This window comes from Lithobates pipiens, unplaced genomic scaffold (assembly GCF_037356315.1).
Source record: "Lithobates pipiens isolate NorthernLeopardFrog02 unplaced genomic scaffold, aLitPip1_a1.2 Scaffold_13, whole genome shotgun sequence".
Lineage (NCBI taxonomy): Eukaryota > Metazoa > Chordata > Amphibia > Anura > Ranidae > Lithobates > Lithobates pipiens.
In genome coordinates, this window is record NW_027507718.1 from 188,663,011 (window position 1) to 188,688,285 (window position 25,275).

General features: G+C 44.6%; 1 protein-coding gene across 1 annotated transcript in view; it reads left to right on the forward strand.

Moving 5' to 3' along the window:
* The window catches only part of PCSK4 (proprotein convertase subtilisin/kexin type 4), a 206,463-nt gene that overhangs the window by 142,884 nt on the left and 38,304 nt on the right, over positions 1–25,275 (forward strand). Inside the window, exon 11 of the mRNA XM_077476003.1 lies at positions 16,889–17,006. Within this exon, the coding sequence (XP_077332129.1) occupies positions 16,889–17,006 (118 nt within the window). The remainder of the gene's footprint in view (positions 1–16,888; positions 17,007–25,275) is intronic.

A 25,275-nucleotide genomic window follows, 5' to 3' on the forward strand; every position in this document is an offset into this window, starting at 1 on the left:
GATGGGGACAATTGTAGACACTCAGGTTGAACTGGATGGACTGGTGTCTTTATTCAACCTTACTAACTATGTAACTATGTAAAGTGTGCATTTGTACCACAGCTTATGTGTTTGTGAAGCCAGCCTTAACTCACTATCCACAACACAATTCTTTGGTGTCCCGTACTGATAGTGGCCACCATAACTACAACTGTCCTGTAGGAAAAAATTTGGTTGTGGCATGCATGCCTACTTGAGGAGGACCCAGCAGGACCTTTTTTGGATTGAAGGATGTGTGGCTTTGTGTGTGAATGCACAGTGAATAGGACCAGATTCTTGATAAGAGCAAGAGTATCTTCTCCAAGGGACTGAGAATTGTACACCTGGTGACATGAGGTATTTTTATATTAACGTGACATTTATAATCACAACAGGCATGCTAAAGGCAGCTATCACAAAAGGAACATATATAGTTATTCCGGGCCATCCTTTGGGTAAGCAAATTGGTGTGTATTGGTTTCTTGCTATTGAGACCACTTTTATTTCCAGGTAAACTGCACAAAAGGCACACCCTTTCTAGACTATCTGCTCCTGTATTTCCCTTCTCCTTCATGTTGTAGAGAGGTTATAGTGCAAGAAATCAAATTTGAAAGGTAAACCATCACATTCAAACCTCACTTATCCATATGAAACCAGCCAGCTAGTCCTATCTTCATAAGTGAAATGACAGGGGGACAAGCAAGCTCTGTAGTAAGAACTGTCACTATACTGATGAACTACTGTAAACTTGAGATTACAATAGAGCTTTAATGTATAAGTGAAACCCAGCTGAAATGTAAAAAAAAATTTTGTCCACAAGTTTTCAAATCCAGACGATTAAAACTCCAAGTAGCTGTCTCGGCACACATTGGGTTACATGCACACAGGCAGTTTGTCCTGTCGGCATCAAATATTCGCATATTCTGGTGCTCAGGATGTACAGGTGCAGTGTCCAGTATCTCTGTCAGAAATCTGTCAATATCCTATGACTGGCTGAAAAATGCAGCAGCTTGGACGCTGTACGAAGCTCTATTCGCATTTAGGACTGTATGCATTCAAGGACGTATGACACGAATGCAGATTTCCTGTATTTGGGATATACTGTTGTCACCATCTGGGAACCTGCCCTGAAAAATGCATGTAGCCGTTGCTGTTGTGCAGGCTTATAGACTGAAAGTGGCTGCTAAGAGGGGATCAGCAGCACTGAAATGCAAAAAAAAAGAAACAGGCAATTGTTCAATACACAGCCTCTATCTTCAGCTCAGGGGCGGACTGACCAGTCGGTCACTCGGGCACGGACCGAGGGCCCGTAGTTAGGGGAGGTATTGGCATACAATTCACATGATTTATTTTAAATAATATTGTACCTGCTGTGAATCCTGTCTGCTACTTGGCTGGGGACTCTTTTTTTGTAGAGGAGGGATACAGTCGCATAAGCCACTGATGTTTAGTTAGTCCCGGCTGAGAGGGGGGCGGATTGATTCAGAATGTTGTGCAGAGGTGCTACCTTTTAAAAGCTCCCCTGTGTCACATGGTGCCTCTGCATCTGGCGAGAGAAGAGAGGAGAGAGAAGAGAGGGTGTAGCAGAAAGAGTGAGAGCCCAGAAGCAAGGAAGGTAAGATGATGACTGCTGAGCTGTTTCCTTGCTAGACCGTGGGGGAGGGAGCAGAGCTGCTGTAGGCAGAGAGCTGACAGAGTCATCTGGCAGGAGGGGGTTCCCTGTTGTGCAGGCTGGCTGTGGTGAAGAGGAGGAATTAGGATTCTTGATGGCTGTTGTTTTCATAAGGGAGCTGTTGCTGAGCCTGGGGAGGGGGAGGGAAACTCCACTCTGTGGTCCTGTCATTTGATTTATGTCACCAGCAGGCAGCCTGATCTGCTGCTAGAGGAATTCTGCCCTGTGATCTTGGCACTCTGATTTGCCTTGGGCACTGGCACTGAAATCATTAGATTGCCCTCCCAGATCAGGAGTGCCTGATTTACAGTACCCAAACAGATCCAGTGCTAGACTATACTGTGCCCTAGGCAAGCCCAACCCCCACCCCCTTAAAAAATATATATATTTTTTAAAAACAGCAGAAAAAGATCTAAAAGACATATATATATATATATATATATATATACACAGTGGTGTGAAAGTGTTTGCCCCTTCCTCATTTCCTGTTCCTTTGCATGTTTGTCACACTTAAGTGTTTCGGAACATCAAACCAATTTAAACAATAGTCAAGGACAACACAAGTAAACACAAAATGCAATTTGTAAATGAAGGTGTTTATTATTAAAGGTGAAAAAAAATCCAAACCATCATGGCCCTGTGTGAAAAAGTGATTGCCCCCTAAACCTAATAACTGGTTGGGCCACCCTTAGCAGCAACAACTGCAACCAAGCGTTTGCGATAACATGCAATGAGGCTTTTACAGCGTCCTGGAGGAATTTTGGCCCACTCATCTTTGCAGAATTGTCCTAATTCAGTTACATTAGAGGGTTTTCGAGCATGAACGGCCTTTTTAAGGTCATACCACAACATCTCAATAGGATTCAGGTCAGGACTTTGGCTAGGCCACTCCAAAGTCTTCATTTTGTTTTTCTTCAGCCATTCGGTGGTGGACTTGCTGGTGTGTTTAGGATCATTGTCCTGCTGCAGAACCCAAGTTCGTTTCAGCTTGAGTACACGAAAAGATGGTCGGACATTCTCCTTCAGGATCTCTTGGTAGACAGCAGAATTCATAGTTCCTTTTATCACGGCAAGTCTTCCAGGTCCTGAAGCAGCAAAACAGCCCCAGACCATCACACTACCACCACCATATTTTACTGTTGGTATAATGTTCTTTTTATGAAATGCAGTGTTCCTTCTACGCCAGATATACTTGGACACACACCTTCCAAAGAGTTCCACTTTTGTCTCATCGGCCCACAGAATGTTGTCCCAAAAGTCTTGGGGATCATCAAGATGTGTTGTGGAGAAATTGAGACGAGCTTTGATGTTCTTTTTGCTCAGCAGTGGTTTTCTCCTTGGAACTCTGCCATGCAGGCCATTTTTGCCCAGTCTTTTCCTGATGGTGGAGGCATGAACGCTGACCTTAACTGAGGCAAGTGAGGCCTGCAGTTCCTTGGACGTTGTTGTGGGGTCTTTTGTGACCTCTTGGATGAGTCGTCGCTGCGCTCTTGGGGTAATTTTGGGCGGCCGGCCACTCCTGGGAAGGTTCACCACTGTTCCATGTCTTCGCCATTTGTGGATAATGGCTCTCACTGTGGTTCGCTGGATTCCCAAAGCTTTGGAAATGGCTTTATAACCCTTTCCAGACTGATAGATCTCAATTACTTTCTTAATTGTTCCTGAATTTCTTTGGGTCTCGGCATGATGTGTAGCTTTTAAGGATCTTCTGGTGGACCTTACTGTGTCAAGCAGCTCCTATTTAAGTGATGCCTTGATTGTGAACAGGTGTGGCAATAATCAGGCCTGGGTGTGGCTATAGAAATTGAACTCAGGTGTGGACAACCACAGTTATAGTATGTTTTAACAAGGGGGCAATCACTTTTTCACACAGGGCCATGATGGTTTGGATTTTTTTTCACCTTTAATAATAAACACCTTCATTTACAAATTGCATTTTGTGTTTACTTGTGTTGTCCTTGACTATTGTTTAAATTGGTTTGATGTTCCGAAACACTTAAGTGTGACAAACATGCAAAAGAACAGGAAATGAGGAAGGGGGCAAACACTTTTTCACACCACTGTATATAGATATGAAGACACTCCATGCATTCACCACACCCACCCATTCACCACACCCACTATACTCACAGCACACTCCATGCATTCCTCATACACCCCCTATACTCACAGCACACTCCATGCATTCCTCATACACCCCTATACTCACAGCACACTCCATGCATTCCTCATACACCCCCTATACTCACAGCACACTCCATGCATTCCTCATACACCCCCTATACTCACAGCACACTCCATGCATTCCTCATACACCCCCTATACTCACAGCACACTCCATGCATTCCCCACGCCCCCTATACTCACAGCACACTCCATGCATTCCTCATACACCCCCTATACTCACAGCACACTCCATGCATTCCTCATACACCCCCTATACTCACAGCACACTCCATGCATTCCTCATACACCCCCTATACTCACAGCACACTCCATGCATTCCTCATACACCCCCTATACTCACAGCACACTCCATGCATTCCTCATACACCCCCTATACTCACAGCACACTCCATGCATTCTTCATACACCCCCTATACTCACAGCACACTCCATGCATTCTTCATACACCCCCTATACTCACAGCACACTCCATGCATTCTTCATGCACCCAATATACTCACAGCACACTCCATGCATTCTTCATGCACCCCCTATACTCACAGCACACTCCATGCATTCTTCATGCACCCCCTATACTCACAGCACACTCCATGCATTCTTCATGCACCCCCTATACTCACAGCACACTCCATGCATTCATCATACACCCCCTATACTCACAGCACACTCCATGCATTCATCATACACCCCCTATACTCACAGCACACTCCATGCATTCATCATACACCCCCTATACTCACAGCACACTCCATGCATTCATCATACACCCCCTATACTCACAGCACACTCCATGCATTCATCATACACCCCCTATACTCACAGCACACTCCATGCGTTCTTCATACACCCCCTATAATCACAGCAAATGCAGCCAACTGTGCTCCATCAATTGCAGGTTTTGTGCCCATAATATGCAGCCGCTGTGCCTGCCTGCCTGCTATCTACCTGGCACCTACTCCATCGGGGAAAATACAGGGATTGGTACCAATGTATGCCACCCCTCTTGTCCCAGTTCATTTTCTTTCTGCTGCCCAGGTCCCCCTGTGTGCTAACCTGCTCCCCCCCCCCATTGTTTTAGGATGAGTGGGGACAAGGCCGGTTAATATGTCACAATTGCATATATGTTGGAGCTTTGAGGTGCACACTCCAATACAGTAGGCCACACACACCTATGGGCAGGGCTGAGAGTCATGGCACAAGGAGGGGATCCTCTGAGGACCAGAGTTAATGAAGGTGTTAACTGAGCAGTCTATTAGAAAGAGGCCCCCCTCCAGGTCCCATTATACTCCTTTTCAGTCTATAATTGGACCTAAAGGGGTGACTCAGATTCTACAATGGACACTGAAAGTCCCATTAGACTCTTTTGAATTCTCCAATGGGTCCTGGAGGTGGTCTCGCTCTCTAACAGACTTTCTGATGCACACTGTTAGAAAGAGACCCCCCCCTCCAGGTCCCATTAGACTCTGTTGTAGTCTCTAATGGGGCCTGGAGGGGACACTTTCTAACAGACTGTCCAATGGACATTGTCAGAGAAAGACCTCCCTCCAGGTCCCATTAGACTCTGTTAAATAGTGTTTTAAAAAAAAAAAAAAGGCAGAAGTTGTACTTTATGCAAAATGAAGGAGCGGGGCCAGGGGCGGGTCATGGGCAGGGCCTGACAGGGGGCCCTTGCTTAATTTGGTCCGGGGGCCCTGGATGTTGTCAGTCCGCCCCTGCTTCAGCTTGTTCATTTAAGCTTTAAAAATGTAAAGATAAAAGCTGATTAGTTGCCATGCAGAGCAGCTGCAGATTCTGGATAGATTCAGTTAGGGTTTTCAAGTTACAAAGTGCTTTTATATCAATGTTACATTTACACTACTGTGAAAAGTTTTAGACAGGTGTGAAAAAATGCTATAAATTAAGAATGATTTCAGAAATAGAAGCGTCAATAGTTTTATTTTTATCAATTAACGGAATTGGAAGTTTTTGAACAGGAGAGAAATCCAAATCAAATCTATATTTGGTGTGACCGCCCTTTGCTTTCAAAACGCATCAATTTTTCTAGGTACACTTGCACACAGAATTTGAAGGAACTCGGCAGGTAAGTTTTCCAAACATCTTGCAGTACTAACCACATATCTTCTGTGGATGTAGACTGCCTCAAATCCTTCTGTCTCTTCATGTAATCCCATAGAGACTTGATGATTTTGAGATCAGTGCTCTGAGGGCCAAGCCATCACTTCCAGGCCTCCTTGTTCTTTTCTTACACTGAAGATCGTTCTTACCATGAGGACGTGAAACTGGCTTCCACAACCTCACCTTAGTAGCAGAATTTAGCTGTTCCTCACCCAGTTTTAAGTTCCTACACAGCTCTTTCTGTTTCAGTTAATGATTGTATTTCAACCTACGTATGAAATTGATCATTAGCACATGGTTGGTATAATTTAATTATTTCTTTGTGCAAGCGTACAAAGTGTAAGTGATGCTGGTTTGAAGCCAAAGGGTAGTCACACCAAATATTGATTTGATTTAGATTTTTGTTCTGTTCGCTTACTTTTCATTTTGAATGAATGAAAATAAATATTTCAATTTTTTTTTTTATTCTAGCCTCCATCATCACCAAAAGGAAAAGCACCTCATTCCAATTAGAGTATTTTAACTAATGGAAAATCCAAAGGAGAAAGGGGATTTTTCCGGCACTTGGTTATGGTAAACAGAGCAGCAGAGAGAGAGCAAAGCATGAAAAGTATAAAAACGATTTATTTTATTCTCGTATATTAAAAATTAACACATGACGTGTTATTTTTGTATAAGTAGATATTAATCTGACATAAACTGACTGGTCCACATAATGGGCAGATAGAGAGCACTTGTTTATCCCGACATGTTTCGCGAAAGCTTCTTCAGGGGATACATAAACCTCCCTCTATTTCCACCGTCCCACGTAGGTGCCCCAGCTTAGGATGTAAAAGAGTGTGCACAACCACACGTTCAAAGGCTGGGCAAATTGCTCAAGAGGGCATAGACAGAGACCAGTTGATATAGATCTGATAAGTGATCAAAATATATACTGGTAAAGCAATATACTGCTGGAGATCAGATATGTCCGGATTGAAATATACTGCTACAGCGGTGCACACTTGTACCCACCAGCCCAGGGCTCTTTCGTTTGGTAAATGTAATGTCCAGTAGCATATCAAGCGGATCTGACACATGCTGACTCAACTGCTGATGGATGTGTCAGATCAGCTTGATATACTACTGGACGTTACATTTACCAAACGAAAGAGCCCTGGGCTGGTGAGTACAAGTGTGCACCGCTGTAGCAGTATATTTCAATCCGGACATATCTGATCTCCAGCAGTATATTGCTTTACCAGTATATATTTTGATCACTTATCATATCTATATTAACTGGTCCCTGTCTATGCCCTCTTGAGCCATTTGCCCAGCCGTTGAACGTGTGGTTGTGCACACTCTTTTACATCCTAAGCTGGGGCACCTACGTGGGGCGGCGGAAATAGAGGGAGGTTTATGTATCCCCTGAAGAAGCTTTTGCGAAACATGTCGGGATAAACAAGTACTCTCTATCTGCCCATTATGTGGACCAGTCACTTTATGTCATTTTTGTATAAGTAGATATTAATCTAGCACATGTCATGTTAATTTTTAATATATGAGAATAAAATAATTGTTTTTATACTTTTCATGCTTTGCTCTCTCTCTGCTGCTCTGTTTACAATAACTAAGTGCCGGGAAAATCCCCTTTCTCCTTTGGCTTTTCCATTAGTTAAAATAAACAAAAAATATGTTTGAAAGCATTCTTTCTTACTTTAAAGCATTTCTTGACATCTGCCTAAAACTTTTGCACAGTACTGTATATTAATAGCATTAGCTCACTGAAGTGACTAACTGTGTTCAAAATAAATATACCTACATAAGCTGTACCTGTTTATCTACAGCTCTCTCTTCCACAGCCTTCCAAAGTACACAGTTACTTGGTACACAATACACCGTATTTCTTAGATTACACTCAGCTCTCTGCATGACATTCCCCATCTGAACCTGAGACCTGAGTGTGGAGAATGGACACATCACCCTCTACTCGGTCTCATAAGCGAAACTTGGATATCTGAACATCTGAGGCTGTCAATCACCTGATGTGTCCTAGAGGATTACACAAATATAAGTGTAGCGCGAATAAACTAAGATTGGGTAGTAGTCATGTGACAAACATAGTAAACCTGTGAAGAGAGTTGATCATATAAAGCAAATAAATATATAATGAAACTGTGAAGGGACATAATCAAATAAGTTCACGATACAAATAAGTTGTGTATATAACGTGAGTGTGATGTCCACAGAAAAAAGAAATCAAACATGTGAAGGAGTCCAGACACATAAAATGAATTATCATGGCATCCTTATGATTCATCAAAAGATGAAAATCGGTATGGAGAAAGGTTGCAAGTAGATTATGCACCACCAATTGGAAGAAGGCTTACCAGAGGGCTTGGACTCAAAAGAACATATGCCTGATAAGTCGACAAAGCTTGTGAAGTACACCACGAAATGAGGGTATCTGTGTAGGCGACCTCTGGCTGGGAATTGGGTATTCCTATGGTCCTTCCGATGGCTCTGCAGGACGGTGACCCGCTGGGTAGTCAATCAAGGAGTGGGGTGGATAAACTCCCATGTAATGTGGTTAGGAAGAAGAATAAAGGGCTACATAGTGTAATTCCATTGAGTAAAGGGGTATTTATTCAATAAAAAGGAACACTCACATTTGTGAAGATATAAAAGCGCTTTGGTACAGTTGACGCAATGCATCAGCGGAGCCCGTTCCAACGTGTTTAGTCTATGATGTCTTCGAAAAAAACGCTTGTGGACTTCAATCTCACTTTATATACACAATGATTAATGATTCTCACTCTGAATGGTCTAAGGTTATCAGTGGTGTACCCCAAGGTTCAGTGCTGGGACCCTTACTTTTTAATATCTTTATAAATGATATTGGGTCTGTGATCAAAAGTAACATTTCTGTCTTTGCTGATGACGCCAAGCTATGCAGTGGAATAACGTCCTTACAGGATGTCTCCAATTTACAAGCCGAACTCAATGCTCTGTCTAATTGGGCGACTATGTGGCAGATGAGGTTTAATGTTGATAAATGTAAAGTTATGCACTTGGGGGCTAAGAATATGCATTCATCATACATACTAGGGGGAGTACAACTGGGGGGATCCATAGTGGAGAAGGATCTGTGGATTTTGGTAGATCATAAGCTTAATAATGGCATGCAATGCCAAGCTGTGTTTTCCAAAGCTAGCAAAGCCCTTTCTTGTAATAAGAGAGGTATGGACTCCAGAGAGAGAGAGATATCATTTTGCCCCTGTTCAAATCATTAGTAAGACCTCATCTGGAATATGCAGTTCACTTTTAGGCACCAGTTCTCAAAAAGGATATTGGGAAACTGGAGAAAGTGCAGAGAAGGGCAACCAAACTGATAAGAGGCATGGAGGAGCTCAGCTATGAGGAAAGATTAGAGGAACTGAATTTATTCTCTCTTGATAAGAGAAGATTGGGGGGGGGGGGGTGTATGAGCAACATGTACAAATATATAAGGGGTCCATATAGTGAACTTGGCATTGTTATTCACTTTACAGTCAACAAAGAGGACAAGGGGCACTCTTTATGTCTAGAGGAAAAGAGATTTCATCTCCAAATACGGAGGTTTCTTCACCGTAAGAGCTGTGAAAATGTGGTATAGACTCCCTGCAGAGGTGGTCCTGGCCAGCTCAGTAGATTGCTTTAAGAAAGGCCTAGATTATTTCCTAAATGTACATAATATAACTGGGTACTACTACTATATTTATGGGTAAAGTTGATCCGGGGAAAATCTGATTGCCTCTCGGGCGAACAGGAAGGAATTTTTTCCCCTGCTTTAGCAAATTGGATCATGCTCTGCTGGGGTTTTTCATCTTCCTCTGGATCAAATGTGGGTTTAGAATTGGGTATATGGGATTGTATGATTTTTTTTTTTTTTTTGTGGTTGAACTGGGTGGACTTGTCTTTTTTTTTTCAACCTAACTATGTAACTTATTTGTATTGTGGACTCATTTGATTATGTCCCTTCAAAGGTTTCATAATTTGATTTATATGATCAACTCTCTTCACAGGTTTATTATGTTTGTCACATGACCACTACCCAATCTTAGCTTATTCTGAGATGGTTTATTAGCGATGCACTTATATTTGTCTCTTCTATTTGCAACTGTCTTTTTGCTGTGCTGGCTGCTATATATTGTTTAAAGGGAGAGCGCAATATTTTTTCTCTTTTGTTCACTGACTGACACAGCTCCATTAATCTTGACCGTAGGGTTATTACGAAACCTTCAGGAGAGGACTAGGCAGAACATGTAATACATGTGAAGAAACAGAACTTTACAGTTCTGCCCAGGGGGCGGTCCCTCTGGTAATAACCCCTCAGCCTGCAGCTCAGTTTTTTTTCTGCCTAGTCAAGGAGATGGACCTAGGCTCTCTGTGGATTTTTTTGCTGAATGTTTGCCTTTTGCGCAAGATTTTAAGATCCTGTGATCTGCTATCAACAGCTGGCTGGGTGACAGGCTGGATATTCTAGATCCTTGTAGTCTCCCCAGCCTGACCATCGAGTTCGTGCAAACCCTAGCTACGCGCTGGGTCGGCCACAACATGCCCCTCAGGCTCCAGGGGCGGCCGGTGAGCGCAACGCTCTGGGGTACACATATGACCGGACTACCAATGTCCTTGTCAGTGTGCCCTAGCCAGCAGCCACCCCGTACTGCTCGGAGAGTGGGTCTGTGATGGGGTGTCCCCAGCTCGTCTGGATGGTAAGTACAGCTCTCCCTGCCTCGGTGGGATTGAGCAGTTGGGCATTCCCTAGGAGGTAGATTAGAGGGTCCTTTTCCTCCCTCTCTTCTCTCTGTCCCTATCCCCCCCCTCCTGGGGGCTGCACTGTGTGTCTGTGTCCCTGAGTGTCTGGTCTCCCCGCTGGGTGTCTGGAGGTCTGCATGTGCTGATCGCCATTGCGCTGTTCTGCCGCCATTTTCTCTGTCCTTTTACTGTGTACAGTTGGTCGGCCATTTTTGGTGTGACTCAGTGGAAAGCATGGTCAGGGGCAATTTTTCTGTAGCTTGGCGGCCATTTTCCTTGTGATTATATCCTTTATACAGGGTGCCCATTTTGTTGTAGCCCAGCGGTTTTTATCCTCAGCGCTGGTCCCTGTTGCTCATAAAGGCACGTTTTTTTGCTCAGGACACTTGGGAGCTGATACTGGACGCAGACACCTGTAACTGAATGGCGCAGCACTCGGTCGGGGTGGTGAGTCCTGCGGTGGGGGCCCCTCAGTCTGTGCACCTGTCCCAAGTCCCCAAGGGTGGCAGACGGGGTGGGTCAGCATGGCTTCAGAAACTGGTGTTTCTTCCCCAGAACTCCCTGAATCTGCAACCGGCTCGTCTGCAAACAGTGCAGTGCCTTTGGAGGCTTTGTTGGCAGTCCTTGAAACGTTTGTTGCCTGAGTAAAGGCGGTGTGCGGGCGCAAAGGTCATAAAAAGGGGCCCCTGCCCCCCCCCCGTCCTCCAGGGAGAGCTCTGACCCAGACTCAGGCCCCGCTGAGACTGGTGGCCCCTGCTTTGTTGCTTCAGATGCTGCTGACCAGGAACAGTCGGATAGTGAGCTTGAGACCCTGTCCGGATCCATGCAAGACAAAGCGCTAGTTGGAGACCTTATCACAGCTGTGCAAGATACCCTGAAAATTCAGGATACAGCAGGTCCCTCTGCTGAAGTAGCGGTCCCCTTTGAGTCCCGTAAGCCAGCCTGTACACCTAAGGTGTTTCTGTATCTGACTTATTTCCATAAGTTCATATACAAGGAATGGGGAAGCCCGCAATGGACCTTCTCGATCCCTAAAAGGATGGCAGTGTGCTACCCCTTTGAGGAGTGCCTTCTTAAAAAATGGTCGGCTCCTCCGGTCGTGCACTCTCCAGTATCCAGGTTAAACAAAGTAACCACGATCCCTGTAGAAGGGGACTCCTGCATTTAAAGACCCTACTGACAGGAAGTCCGAGGCAGTGGCCCTTTCCTTGTTTATGGTTGTGGGGTCCGCCGTACAACCAGTACTGGCCACAGCACTTGTGTCGCAGACACTTACTGAATGGGCAAAACTTTTGCACCGCGAATTGGAGAACCAGCAGGAAACTCCCGTCTGCGTGGAACTAGTAGACCAGTTCGTGCACAGCCTTAAGTACGTTTGTGACGCAGCCTTGGATACGCTTCCTTTGCTGTCCAGGGCTTCAATGTCAGCAGTGGTGCTGTGGCGCCTAATTTGTCTAAAATGCTGGTCTGTGGACTAGGCATCTTAAAAAAAAAAAACAAAAAAAAAAAAAAAGCCCTGACGATCTACCCTTCCTTGGTGAGCGGCTCTTTGAAGCCTCGTTGGATGACATTTTATTAAGAATGTCACAGGTGGGAAGAGTACCTTGCTCCCACAGGCCAGGAAGACTAAGGAGCCACGCTGCAGGCAAGAGCCCTCATTTTCCGGTCAAAAGGCTTTTTCGTCTGTCCAGGACTTCGGCTAAACGGTCCCAGTCTGACAGGACGACCTCTGAGGGACAAAAGGGTCCCTGGAACCGCAAGCCTGCAAGCAAAAGTGCTACCGCATGAAGGTTTGCCCTTGCCCGTCTCTTGGGTGGGGGGGGTCGCCTTCGAGAGTTTGCAGCCCGGTGGGCCTCTCAGCTGTCCGACCAATGGGTCTGCAAACTGATTTCCTCTGGCTACAAGATAGTTCCTCTCTTGGCCACCAGATTCTTCCCCTCCTGCATACCCTTAGTCCCGGCTCGCGGGGAGGCCCTATTGGGGGCGGTAAGGGACCTGCTAAGCCGCGGGGTGATAGTGCCTTTTCCGGAGTCGGAAAGGTTCCAGGGGTTCTACTCCTATCTGTAGTCCCCAAAAAAGAAGGGGAACGTCCAATCTTGGACCTGAAAGCCCTCAATTGCTTTGTAAAAGTACAGAGGTTCAGAATGGAATCAGTTTGCTCAGTAGTCGCTGCACTCCATCAAGAGGACTCCCTGGCATCTTTGGACATCCAGGATGCATACCTGCACATACCCATATGCCTCAGGCATCAGAGGTTTCTGCGATTTGCAGTTGGGGAAGCTCACTACCAGTTTGTGGCTCTCCCTTTTGGTTTGGCATCAGCTCCTCGAGTCTTTACCAAGGTATTCGCTCCAAATTTTCTGTTGCGACAACTCGGGATCGCAATCGTAGGTTACCTAGATGATCTCCTCCTGAGAGCATCTTCCACCTCAGAATTAGAGGATGTGGCGTTCACCATGCAAACCCTGCAGAAATTTGGGTGGCTGCTGAACCTAAAAAAGTCGGCGCTCATACTGACTCAGCACTTGGAGAACCTAGGCTTACTACTGGACTCCATGGAAGTAAGAGTTTTTCTCCCTTCAGACAAACTGCAGACTGTCAGAGCTGCGGTAAAACTATTGATGAACCACAGGTGGTCGTTGCTGCGCTTCTGCATGTCCTGGGGCTCATGGTGGCCTCCTTCGAGGCGGTACCATACACCCAGTTTCACACCAGAGTCTTGCAGAAGGAGATTTTGGCAAAATGGAACAAATCTCCATTATCCCTGGATCGGCAGATTCAGGTGAGCCAATCAGTAAGGAACACTCTGCTCTGGTGGCTGAGGTCCCTGGAACTTCAGTCCGGGAAGTGGTTCCTACCTCTACATTGGACAGTGATCACAACGGAGTACAGGGAGTACAATCGACCCAGGGCCTCTGGTCGGGGGAGGAATCCAAGTTGCTGATCAATGCGCTTGAGCTCCGAGCGATCAGGCTATGCCTCGCCACATGGTCAATGAGACAACGAGGGCGTCTGATCAGGATCCATTCAGACAATGCCACGGTGGTGACATATGTCAACCATCAAGGAGGAACAAGAAGCTTGGCTGTGGCACAGAAGGTCGCTCACATCCTTCAGTGGGCAGAGCGACATGTACCGGCCTTGTCTGCCATTTACATCCCGGGAGTTGAAAACTGGCAGGCGGACTACCTAAGTCGCCAGATGCTGGACCCAGGAGAATAGGCACTGCATCCGGAGGTGTTCAGGCTGCTGTGCCTGCAGTGGGGCACACTGGACGTGGATCTCTTGGCCCCCTGTCTCAATGGGAAGGTGCAGAGATTCGTCTCCAGGACAAGAGATCCTTGGGCAGACGCGTCAGACACGCTGGTGGCTCCATCGGGTCAGTACCGACTGATCTGTGCCTTTCCTCAGCTAAAACTGCTACCACGTCTGCTCCGCAGAGTGGAAGCCGAGGGGATTCCAGTGATACTGATTGCCCCAGATTGGCCTCGGCATCCCTGGTACGCCGACCTAGTGCGCCTGGTTGTGGACGCTCCCTGGCAACTACCGTCATGAGAGGACCTTCTATGTCAAGGTCCGATTCTCCATCCTGCTTTACCATAGCTGGTTTTAACGGCAAGGCTGTTGAGAGCCAGGTGCTAAGGAACCCGGGGCCTGTCGGACGCAGTGATTTCAACTATGTTGAGGGCACGAAAGTCTCCTTCTCTGAAGATATACTATCGTACCTGGAAGGCCTACACCTCTCTGTGTCAGGAGAAGGGGTGGCGTCCGCGCACCTATTCAGTTTCCAAGATCCTGCAGTTCCTACAGTGAGGAGAAGACCAGAAATTGGCTTTAAACGCCATTAAGGGACAAATATCAGCTTTGGCTGTTTTTTTCCAATGACCTCTGGCGTCTCACTCTTTAGTGAGCACTTTTATTCAAGGGGTCCTGCATTTAGTCCCTCCGGTGTGTCCACCTTTGCCCCCGTGGGATCTGAACCTGGTGCTATCAACGCTTCAGAAACCGCCGTTTGAAAACATCAGGGAAATTCCCTTGACTCTTTCGCAGAAAGTGGTCTTCCTAGTGGCCATTACATCGGCCAGGAGGGTTTCGGAACTGGCGGCCTTGTCTTGCAAGTCACCCTATCTGGTTATCCATAAGGATAAAGTGGTGTTGCGTCCACAACCTTTTCTGCCGAAGGTGGTTTCGGCATTTCAAATCAATGAAGACATTGTGTTACCATCTCTGCGTCCTAAACCGACACATCCTAAGGAGGTGGCCCTTCTTTCCCTGGACGTGGTCCGGGCTCTAAGGGTATATTTGTCTGCCATGGCTCCCTTTCGGAAGTCAGACTGTTCGTTTTGGTAGCTGGTATTGCGGTCTCGTCGGCCACCATTTCCAGGTGGATCAGACAGATTGTGGTACAGGCCTACGCTTTGATGGGGCAGGTGCCCCCCTTTCCTGTCACAGCCCATTCCACCAGGGCAATTGGAGCCTCTTGGGCTTTCCGACATCAAGCGTCAGTCGCTTAAGTGTGTAAGGTGGCATCTTGGTCGTCCGTTCACACTTTTGCCATATTCTACAAAGTGGATGTAAGCACATCTTTGGATGCCTGCTTTGGCCGCAAAGTTTTGCAGGCGGCCGTGTAATGTGCAATTCTGAACTCTTTCCTCTGTTTTAAAGAAACCGTTACTTTTGAGTATTAATGCACTGTTGCATTCGTTGACCGCAAGTTCTGATGCGGTTAATTAAGATGGTGACTCCCATGTTAGGGAACACCGTTTGGTTGTGGGTGAAGTTTTTTTGCTGTTCCCACCCCTCTGTATGACCGTGCTTGGGGACGTCCCTAATGGAGCTGTGTCAGTCAGTGAACGAAAGAAAATAGGATTTTTGTACTCTCCGTAAAATCCTTTTCTCTGAAGTACACTGACTGACACAGCACCCTCCCCTCCTATTGGTTTACCTTATACTGCTTGTTGACGTACTGACCTGCAGGAAGTAGGCTGAGGGGTTATTACCGGAGGGACCACTCCCTGTTTGGAACTGTAAAGTTCTGTTTTTTCACATGTATTACATGTTCTGCCTAGTCCTCTCCTGAAGGTGGCGTAATAACCTTACGGTCAAGATTAATGGAGCTGTGTCAGTCAGTGAACTTCAGAGAAAAGATTTTACGGTGAGTAAAAAAAAAATCCTATTTTTTTAACGCTATTCCATTTGACTGTGTCCTAGAGGGATTGCCTGTGCTGGACTGTCCTTAAGGATTGCCTGGTATCTGGAAAATACTTTTAGAAGTGACTTATGCAAGTTGCAGGGGAAGAAGAGAGCAGACAGGATCCACACTAGGGGTGCTATGGACTGAGACAAGTGCACACTATATGAGGATATATAATGCTTTTTTGTTCTTTAGAAAGACGTCACTGAGCATGCCCATATTTCCCATGATTTATGGCACACTGTGTGTGCTTGTCTATCTATTATCAGGACTTCCTAAGGCACAACACTGAAATCCCACGAGACTGCATAATCACTCAGAGCTTCATACTACACCCCATGTGACCATGTGTCCAAGGCATCGGACAGCATTAATGCAGTCTTATCAGCTGAAGCTAATAAGACTGACCTAGGCAAACACTAGATAATTGCCACACAAGTAAATACTATGAAATAAAACAAGTCAGTTATGAGCAGGGAAGCAAGGTTGCCATAGAAACATTGGATTGAGAAGGCTTAGTTAACAGTATAGGAAGTGCTCAATGTAAGGGTGGAAATGCACTCTGCTAGACTTACTTAAAATGGCGCTGCCTTACCCCTGGAAACAAGTTTTTTTTTTAAAGTTTCTTTAAACAGTAAGTCCTTTGCGGTTTGGGCTGGATTACAATGGCTATAATTTGATAATTACCTATTATAATGGACTAAATGAAAAGAAGCATCAGAGTGGGAGAGTTTACTTCCTCCTTTAACGTGTAATGCATATGTGTATTTCAAAAGCGATTACTTTTCTATATGCCACGTAAGCAAGATTTCAAGTGTTGGAACGAGAATAACGTAAGACCAAATCAAATAGAACATACAGCATGTGGAAGATTGTGTTAACGAGAGAGTATATTCAGCATCGGGCTCTGTTTATTTTTTCTCTAGTGAGTCATCATTATGGTTATGGGCTTTTGGATGCTGGAAAACTGGTGGATCTTGCCCAGAAGTGGGAAATGACACATCCTCAGAGAAGATGTGAGATCAACATTGTAAACAGCCCTCAGTTAGTATTTTTTTGTTTTTTATGTTTTTTTTATATATTACATATAATATATTGAGAAATATTTGCTACCTTAGACCAAAAAAAACATATTCACTTAATTAGATTATATTATTATTTTACCATACGGTCCTTGTCTAAAATTGCCTAATGGTGACTTATTTCTCTACCATTTGTGTCCACGGCATTTCTGCAAGAGTTGCATTGTTTTTTATTTAAATATCTCTTTGTAACCCTTTGCTTTTTAGCTGTATAACTTGAAAGGGATTGATTGTTAAAGTAGTTTGCTTGCTTTGCTTTTTTTTAAAGGTCACACACTTGGCTCCCTGTCTGTCCCGTGTGGTGTGTTGGGGGTGCCATTTAAAACTAATATCACAGGTTGTGCATTAGCATATTTGGCGGTAATGCATCAGTTTTTTACCACAACTATTCTTTCCGATAAAGGGGATAGTAATAAAACGAATACTATAACACATGCATGTGACAGAATGTGCGAAAATGCGTAAAAACAGAATACAAATATTAATTCACTAAATATGTGAATATACAATATATATATATATATATATATATATATATATATATAATGTGCACGTAAATCATGGTGTTTATCAGTGGCTGAAATACAAGTCCCAACAAAACAGTCCACATATATTGGGTAATGAAAAAGTGTCAGTGTTGGTCTTCCCAGCAAAAAGATCAGGAAACCGCACAATTCAATTGGACCGGGAACAGTGACTTGTCTGGAGTGATTTAGAGAGACATAAATACTCTTACCAGAGAAGATGGACACATCTGTCATATGACAGTGGGTCAACTGCGCTTATAATCCCAGGTGATGTCAATCAGATGTTGTGTGTTGTTGGTAGGTCCACGTAAATCACTGCACTGTCTCCGGATTTCACGGACTCCCGATATCAGTGGCTGAAACGTGCGTCTCCCGGGTCAGCAGGGTCCAGTTATTCACATTGGGGTGCCATCCCAAATAAGGTGGATCATAAAAGAGGGGTGCAAAAAAAGGAAAAAAGATAGAAGGCTCCAAATAGTGCAGGTCAGACGGTAACCAATGGGTTTATTAAAAAGGTCATAAAAACCATGACAAATAAAGCAATAAGTGATCACGAAATAAAATAGGACATAGAAGAGCAATGTGGGGTGCAAAATGCGAGCACGACGCGTTTCGACAACAAAAGGTCTTCAACAGGGGCATATTGTAACCCTCCACACTGCTACTGAATTTATAAACTAACCCGTATCAGGTCCGCCTATTAAGAGGCGGAGCCAAAATTAAAATCAAGGTGTGTGCCAGGTGGTCGTCCAATGGGTGCACATCAAGAAACCAATGGACGGTCCACCCTGCACATCTTAACCCATGGGTGTCAGGCCAACAATCCCACGTTCCCTCCGTTCAAATGCAGATGAGCCCCATACATTGTGGAAAATATAAACACCGCAGCCTCAAGGGATAAAGTTAGGACACAACACTCACGGCCAAACCAAAAAACCACATCTCACCCACACCCTGCATCCCGAAGGATGTGTCTGCCAGTGGGGTTATGCAGCATCCATCGGAGCATGAAAGAGCATGGAGAGTTGCGGGCGTATGAGTGGTCAGTTCATCAGCTGATCCAGATCTGACAAGCCAGGCGCTGGGAATATAATACGGCCGTCCAGACCCCTCTCATACAGGGGTTGGACGCTCCCCATGTATGTCACAGCGGACAGCCTTCACTAAGTCAGCGGCAATCTTACCTCATTAGGTAGATGTCGCTGTGTAGATCCTACGGCATCCGTGACATGTATTTTCCCCGTTGCCATGGCAATGTGCAGGACGCCGAGCAAGCATTTCCTTGTTCTGAGTCACATGACCCCCGACGTCAGCGTTCTGTGTATTGGACACAGGCGCTCTGCACACATCATCACTGGTAGTGAAGTGGGCGTCTCCACAGCCTGTGTCCCCATATATAGCTTTAAACAAATGGAACTGGATCGCACAGCATATGAGGGAAAAAAAAAACTAGTAAATTAAGATAAAAAATTATACAAATTATGGCCTGAAATATAATCTATCTTGCCTGTAATGTACAAGGGAATAGAACAGAAAAAGAAGCTGAATAAACCTCTATAATCATAGCGAAATATCACTCTGCATAAAAAATGAAACATAATAATGAATGAAACCAAGGAAAAAAGGGATGGAAATACAGTGGATAGCACCCAATATGAAAACATTGGGATATATAGATATGTGCAAAAATTCAATAGTGTAAAAAAGGAATGTATATCAACGTGATTATGTTTGTGTTGCGAAGCGAAAAGAGCATAGCAGCAATAACTGTATACAACCAATGTAGATTTGTGTAGGATCATATTAAAATTATATTAATAGTAATTTTAGAACACACGTTGTGTGTCCCCACGGGTTAGTGCCAATGACAGCCCGCGGGTCCTAAAGAAATATAAAACACTAAAAAATATAAGAATATAATAAAAATATATATAAAAAGCATATTCATATAATGAAAAATGTGTATCTCCTTTTAAATACGGATTTATGCTTGATTAATAAAACAATTAATGTCCCAGTCGGTGTTCATGCCGTGGGGTGAGTAGCACCTCAACTCATGTATCCAAAAAGTTTCAAGGCATGATACACCCCGTAGGCATGAATCACCTCTCCAATTAGGAATAAATCTGTCAATAATTTGAAACTGGGTACCCGTCGGGTCTCTACCATGGTGCTCTAAAAAATGCCGGGGGACGGTGTGTTTGTCACAACCCTTTTTTATTTTTGCGAGATGTTCATTAACCCTGATAGAAAAATTTCTGATGTTTTTTGCACGGGCACGTAATGAGGTATACTATGAATCTGGTTGTGCAAGTAGTAAAATGCTTCATAGAATGTACCCGCTGCGTGGCCGTGGATGTGAAGGTATCACTCTCTCTTTCTTCTCCCTAGAGCATTGTGTATACATACATTGCATTTTCTACATTGGAAGAAACCCTTACATTGTGGAAAGAATTGAATAGGTTTCGGAATATCAATCGCATTGGGGAGCAATATCACCCTGAATAGAGCATGCCCCCCTGTAGATGACTCCTGCTTTCTCCGGGATCAGACTTCCAATGATTTTATCGTTACGGAGTATTTTCCAATGTTTATTGAAAATTTTCTTGATTTCATTATGTTGAATGGAGAAGGTCGTGAAGAATGACCATTTGAATTTGTCATTTTTATTGGTTTGTTTTTGTTTTGTTTCAAAAAGAGAGGTTCTATCAGTTTGTAGGGCTGATGTTATGTCGGCATCCAGGTCATATGGTTTGTATCCCTTATCTATAAATCTCTGCCTGATAATGTAGGCTTGAGATTTGAAATCACTGTCATTGGTACAATTGCGACACAACCGAAGGAATTGGCCACGTGGAACCGATTTTAGCCATTGATGGTGGTGGCAACTATCCACAGGAATGTAGCCATTCCTATCGGTTGGTTTGAAAAAAAGGTTTGAGCGCAAGACGTTTGAGTGACAGTGATTTCCAAGTCCAGAAAATGTATACTGGTGGTACTGGCTTTGAAATTTAAAATAATGCCACGATCATTATCATTGAGAGTTGCCATGAAACTCTTTTTCTGTTCTAATCCCTTGTATATTACAGGCAAGATAGATTATATTTCAGGTCATAATTTGTATAATTTTTATCTTAATTTACTAGTTTTTTTCCCTCATATGCTGTGCGATCCAGTTCAGTTTGTTTAAAGCTATATATGGGGACACAGGCTGTGGAGACGCCCACTTCACTATCAGTGATGATGTGTGCAGAGCGCCTGTGTCCAATACACAGAACGCTGACGTCGGGAGTCATGTGACTCAGAACAAGGAAATGGCAACGGGGAAAACACATGTCACGGACGCCGTAGGATCTACACAGCAACATCTACCTAATGAGGTAAGATTGCCGCTGACTTAGTGAAGGCTGTCCGCTGTGACATACATGGGGAGCGTCCAACCCCTGTATGAGAGGGGTCTGGACGGCCGTATTATATTCCCAGCGCCTGGCTTGTCAGATCTGGATCAGCTGATGAACTGACCACTCATACGCCCGCAACTCTCCATGCTCTTTCATGCTCCGATGGATGATGCATAACTCCACTGGCAGACACATCCTTCGGGATGCAGGGTGTGGGTGAGATGTGGTTTTTTGGTTTGGCCGTGAGTGTTGTGTCCTAACTTTATCCCTTGAGGCTGCGGTGTTTATATTTTCCACAATGTATGGGGCTCATCTGCGTTTGAACGGAGGGAACGTGGGATTGTTGGCCTGACACCCATGGGTTAAGATGTGCAGGGTGGACCGTCCATTGGTTTCTTGATGTGCACCCATTGGACGACCACCCGGCACACACCTTGATTTTAATTTCAGCTCTGCCTCTTAACCACTTCAGCTCCGGACCAATAAACACCTTAAGGACCAGAGGTCTTTTTGCAATTTCGCACTGCGCTGCTTTAACTGGTAATTGCGCGGTCATGCAATATTGCACCCAAACGAAATTTGCGTCCTTTTCTTCCCACAAATAGAGCTTTCTTTTGATGGTATTTGAGTGCCTCTGCGATTTTTTTTTTTTGCGATATTAATGGAAAAAGAGCGAAAATTTTGAAAAAAAAAGATATTTTCTTCTTTTTGTTATAAGAAAAATCGAATAAACTAAATTTTAGTCATACATTGAGGGCAAAATTTATTCAGCCACATGTCTTTAGTAAAAGAAATGTCAATAAGCGTATATTTTTTGGTTTGCGCAAAAGTTATAGCGTCTACAAACTAGAGTACATTTTCTGGAATTTACACAGCTTTTAATTTATGACTGCCGATCTCATTTCTTGAGGTGCTAAAATGGCAGGGCAGTACAAATCCCCCCCAAATGACCCCATTTTGGAAAGTAGACACCCCAAGGAAATTGCTGATGGGTATGTTGAGCCCATTGAATATTTATTTTTTTTGTCCTAAGGGATTGAATAATGACAAAAAAAAAAAAAAAATGATATATTGCTCACACATGCCATGGTTATATGTGGAATTGCACCCCAAAATATATTCCGCTACTTCTCCCGAGTATGGGGATACCACATGTGTGGGACTTTTTGGGAGTCTAGTCGCGCACGGCACCCCGAAAACCAATCACCACCTTCAGGATTTCTAAGGGTGCAAATTTTTGATTTAACTCCTCACTACCTATCACAGTTTCGAAGGCCATAAAATGCCAAAATAGCACAAAACCCCCCAAAATGACCCCATTTTGGAAAGTAGACACCCCAAGCTATTTACTGAGAGGCATGTTGAGTCCATGGAATATTTTATATTTTGCCACAAGTTGCGGGAATATTACAAACTTTTTTTTTTTTGCACAAAGTTGTCACTAAATGATATATTGCTCACACATGCTATGGGCATATGTGAAATGACACCCCAAAATACATTCTGCTGCTTCTCCCGAGTATGGGGATACCACATGTGTGGGACTTTTTGGGAGTCTACTCGCGCACGGCACCCCGAAAACCAACACCACCTTCAGGATTTCTAAGGGTGCAAATTTTTGATTTAACTCCTCACTACCTATCACAGTTTCGAAGGCCATAAAATGCCAAAATAGCACAAAACCCCCCCAAATGACCCCATTTTGGAAAGTAGACACCCCAAGCTATTTACTGAGAGGCATGTTGAGTCCATGGAATATTTTATATTTTGCCAAAAGTTGCGGGAATATTACAAACTTTTTTTTTTTTTTTGCACAAAGTTGTCACTAAATGATATATTGCTCACACATGCTATGGGCAGAAGTCAAATTACACCCCAAAATAAATTCTGCTGCTTCTCCCGAGTACGGGGATACCACATGTGGGGGACTTTTTGGGAGCCTAGCCACGTACGGGACCCCGAAAACCAAGCACTGCCTTCCGGATTTAAATATAAAATGCTACCAAAAAACCTGTTAGCGATGGCAGGGATCAGGCCTGACTCTGCGATCGCTGCAGTTATGTGTTTAGTGTTTTGTAAGTGACAGTGATCGATCGATACTGCACTTGGGTGGGCTGGGCAGAGGGGCAAAACGCAGGTGCTAGCAGGTATCTGGGCTGATCCCGCTAACAATGCGTTTTTTTGGAACCCTAAACTGCTGGGGACGCTAGTATAGATCTGATCAGATCAGATATTGATCTGTTCAGATTCTATAGCACTACGGGAGGTGTATGCTTTGCGTGTGGGTGTTAGCGGTACTGGCACTAACCTAGCGCTGCCTGGGGCAACGCAGACCCTGACCCTAAAACCTAATTGATATCACCCGCCGGGTGATCAGGGGGTTAAACCTTTATTGGGTAATAAATGGTGGGTGCCCTGATGCTATAAAAAACAAACTAACCAGAGTCACCCGTAACACTTATACGGTGATCAGTGGTGAAAGGGTTAACTAGGGGCAATCAGGGGGTTCAAATTTTTATTAGGTAGTATATGGGGGTCCCTGGCGCTATATAAAAACCTGACGGGGAACCTAAATATTTAACTGGCTAACCAGCGTCACCAGTGACACTTATACTGTGATCGCTGGTGAAAGGGGGTGAAAGGGTTAACTAGCAGCAATCGGGGGGTTAAAACCATTATTGGGTAGTATATCGGGGTACCTAGCGCTATAAAAACCTGGCGGTGAACCTAAAAAAATAACTAGCTACCTAGCGACACTAGCGACACTGATGCAGCGTTCAGAAAAATTATCGCTTAGTGACACTGGCAAAAGGGGGTGAAAGGGTTAACTAGCGGAAATCAGGGGGTTAAAACCATTATTGGGTAGTATATCGGGGTACCTAGCGCTATAAAAACCTGGCGGTGAACCTAAAAAAATAACTAGCTACCTAGCGACTGTAGCGACACTAATGCAGCGATCAGAAAAATGATCGCTTAGTGACACTGGCAAAAGGGGGTGAAAGGGTTAACTCTAGGGGCAATCAGGGGGTTAAATCTTTATTGGGGGGTGATAGGGGGCTACCCTGGACCTAACACTAACTGTCCTGACAGTTTTTACTGTCACAACTGACACTGAATGCATTGATCAGTAAAGAAATGATCAATGCAATCAGTGACACTGTGACTGGGGGGGGGAGGGGGGGCGGGGGGCGATCGGGGGGGGGATCGGGGGGCGATCGGGGGGGGGGGTTTGTGTGCCTGTGTGTACCTACATGTCAGTGTAGTGTTGGTGCACACTTACTATTAGTCTTCTCCTCGTAGTCCGGTCAAAAAGACCGCCCCGAGGAGAATGACATCACTTCCTCCCCACTGTGTATTGTTTACACAGGAAGAGGAAGCTTCTCATTGGCCAGGAGCGATCCAGAGGGGGTGGCCGAAAACCAACGGCCATCCCCTCATCACGGAGCGCTCCCGGAGGGAAACGGACCGTCGTATCCAGCGGGAGGGGGTCCGATCGGACCCCCCACCCGCTGGAAGGCATTCACGTACATCTACGTGATTGTGCCTGCCTGTGCCATTGTGCTGACGTACATTGGCAATACGGCGGTCCTGAAGTGGTTAATAGGCGGACCTGATATGGGTTAGTTTATAAATTCAGTAGCAGTGTGGAGGGTTACAATAGGCCCCTGTTGAAGACCTTTTGTTGTCGAAATGCGTCGTGCTCGCATTTTGCACCCCACATTGCTCTTCTATGTCCTATTTTATTTTGTGATCACTTATTGCTTTATTTGTCATGGTTTTTATGACCTTTTTAATAAACCCATTGGTTACCGTCTGACCTGCACTATTTGGAGCCTTCTATCTTTTTTCCTTTTCTTGCACCCCTCTTTTATGATCCACCTTATTTGGGATGGCACCCCAATGTGAATAACTGGACCCTGCTGACCCGGAAGATGCACATTTCAGCCACTGATAACAGGAGTCTGTGAAATCCGGAGACAGTGCGGTGATTTACGTGGACCTACCAACAACACACAACATCTGATTGACATCACCTGGGATTATAAGCGCAGTTGACCCACTGTCAAATGATAGATGTGTCCAACTTCTCTGGTAAGAGTATTTATTTCTCTCTAAATCACTCTAGACAAGTCGCTGTTCCCGGTCCAATTGAATTGTGCAGTTTCCTGATCTTTTTGCTGGGAAGACCAACACTGACACTTTTTCATTACCCAATATATGTGGACTATTTTGTTGGGACTTATATTTCAGCCACTGATATCCACCAAGATTTACGTGCACATTATATATATATATATATATA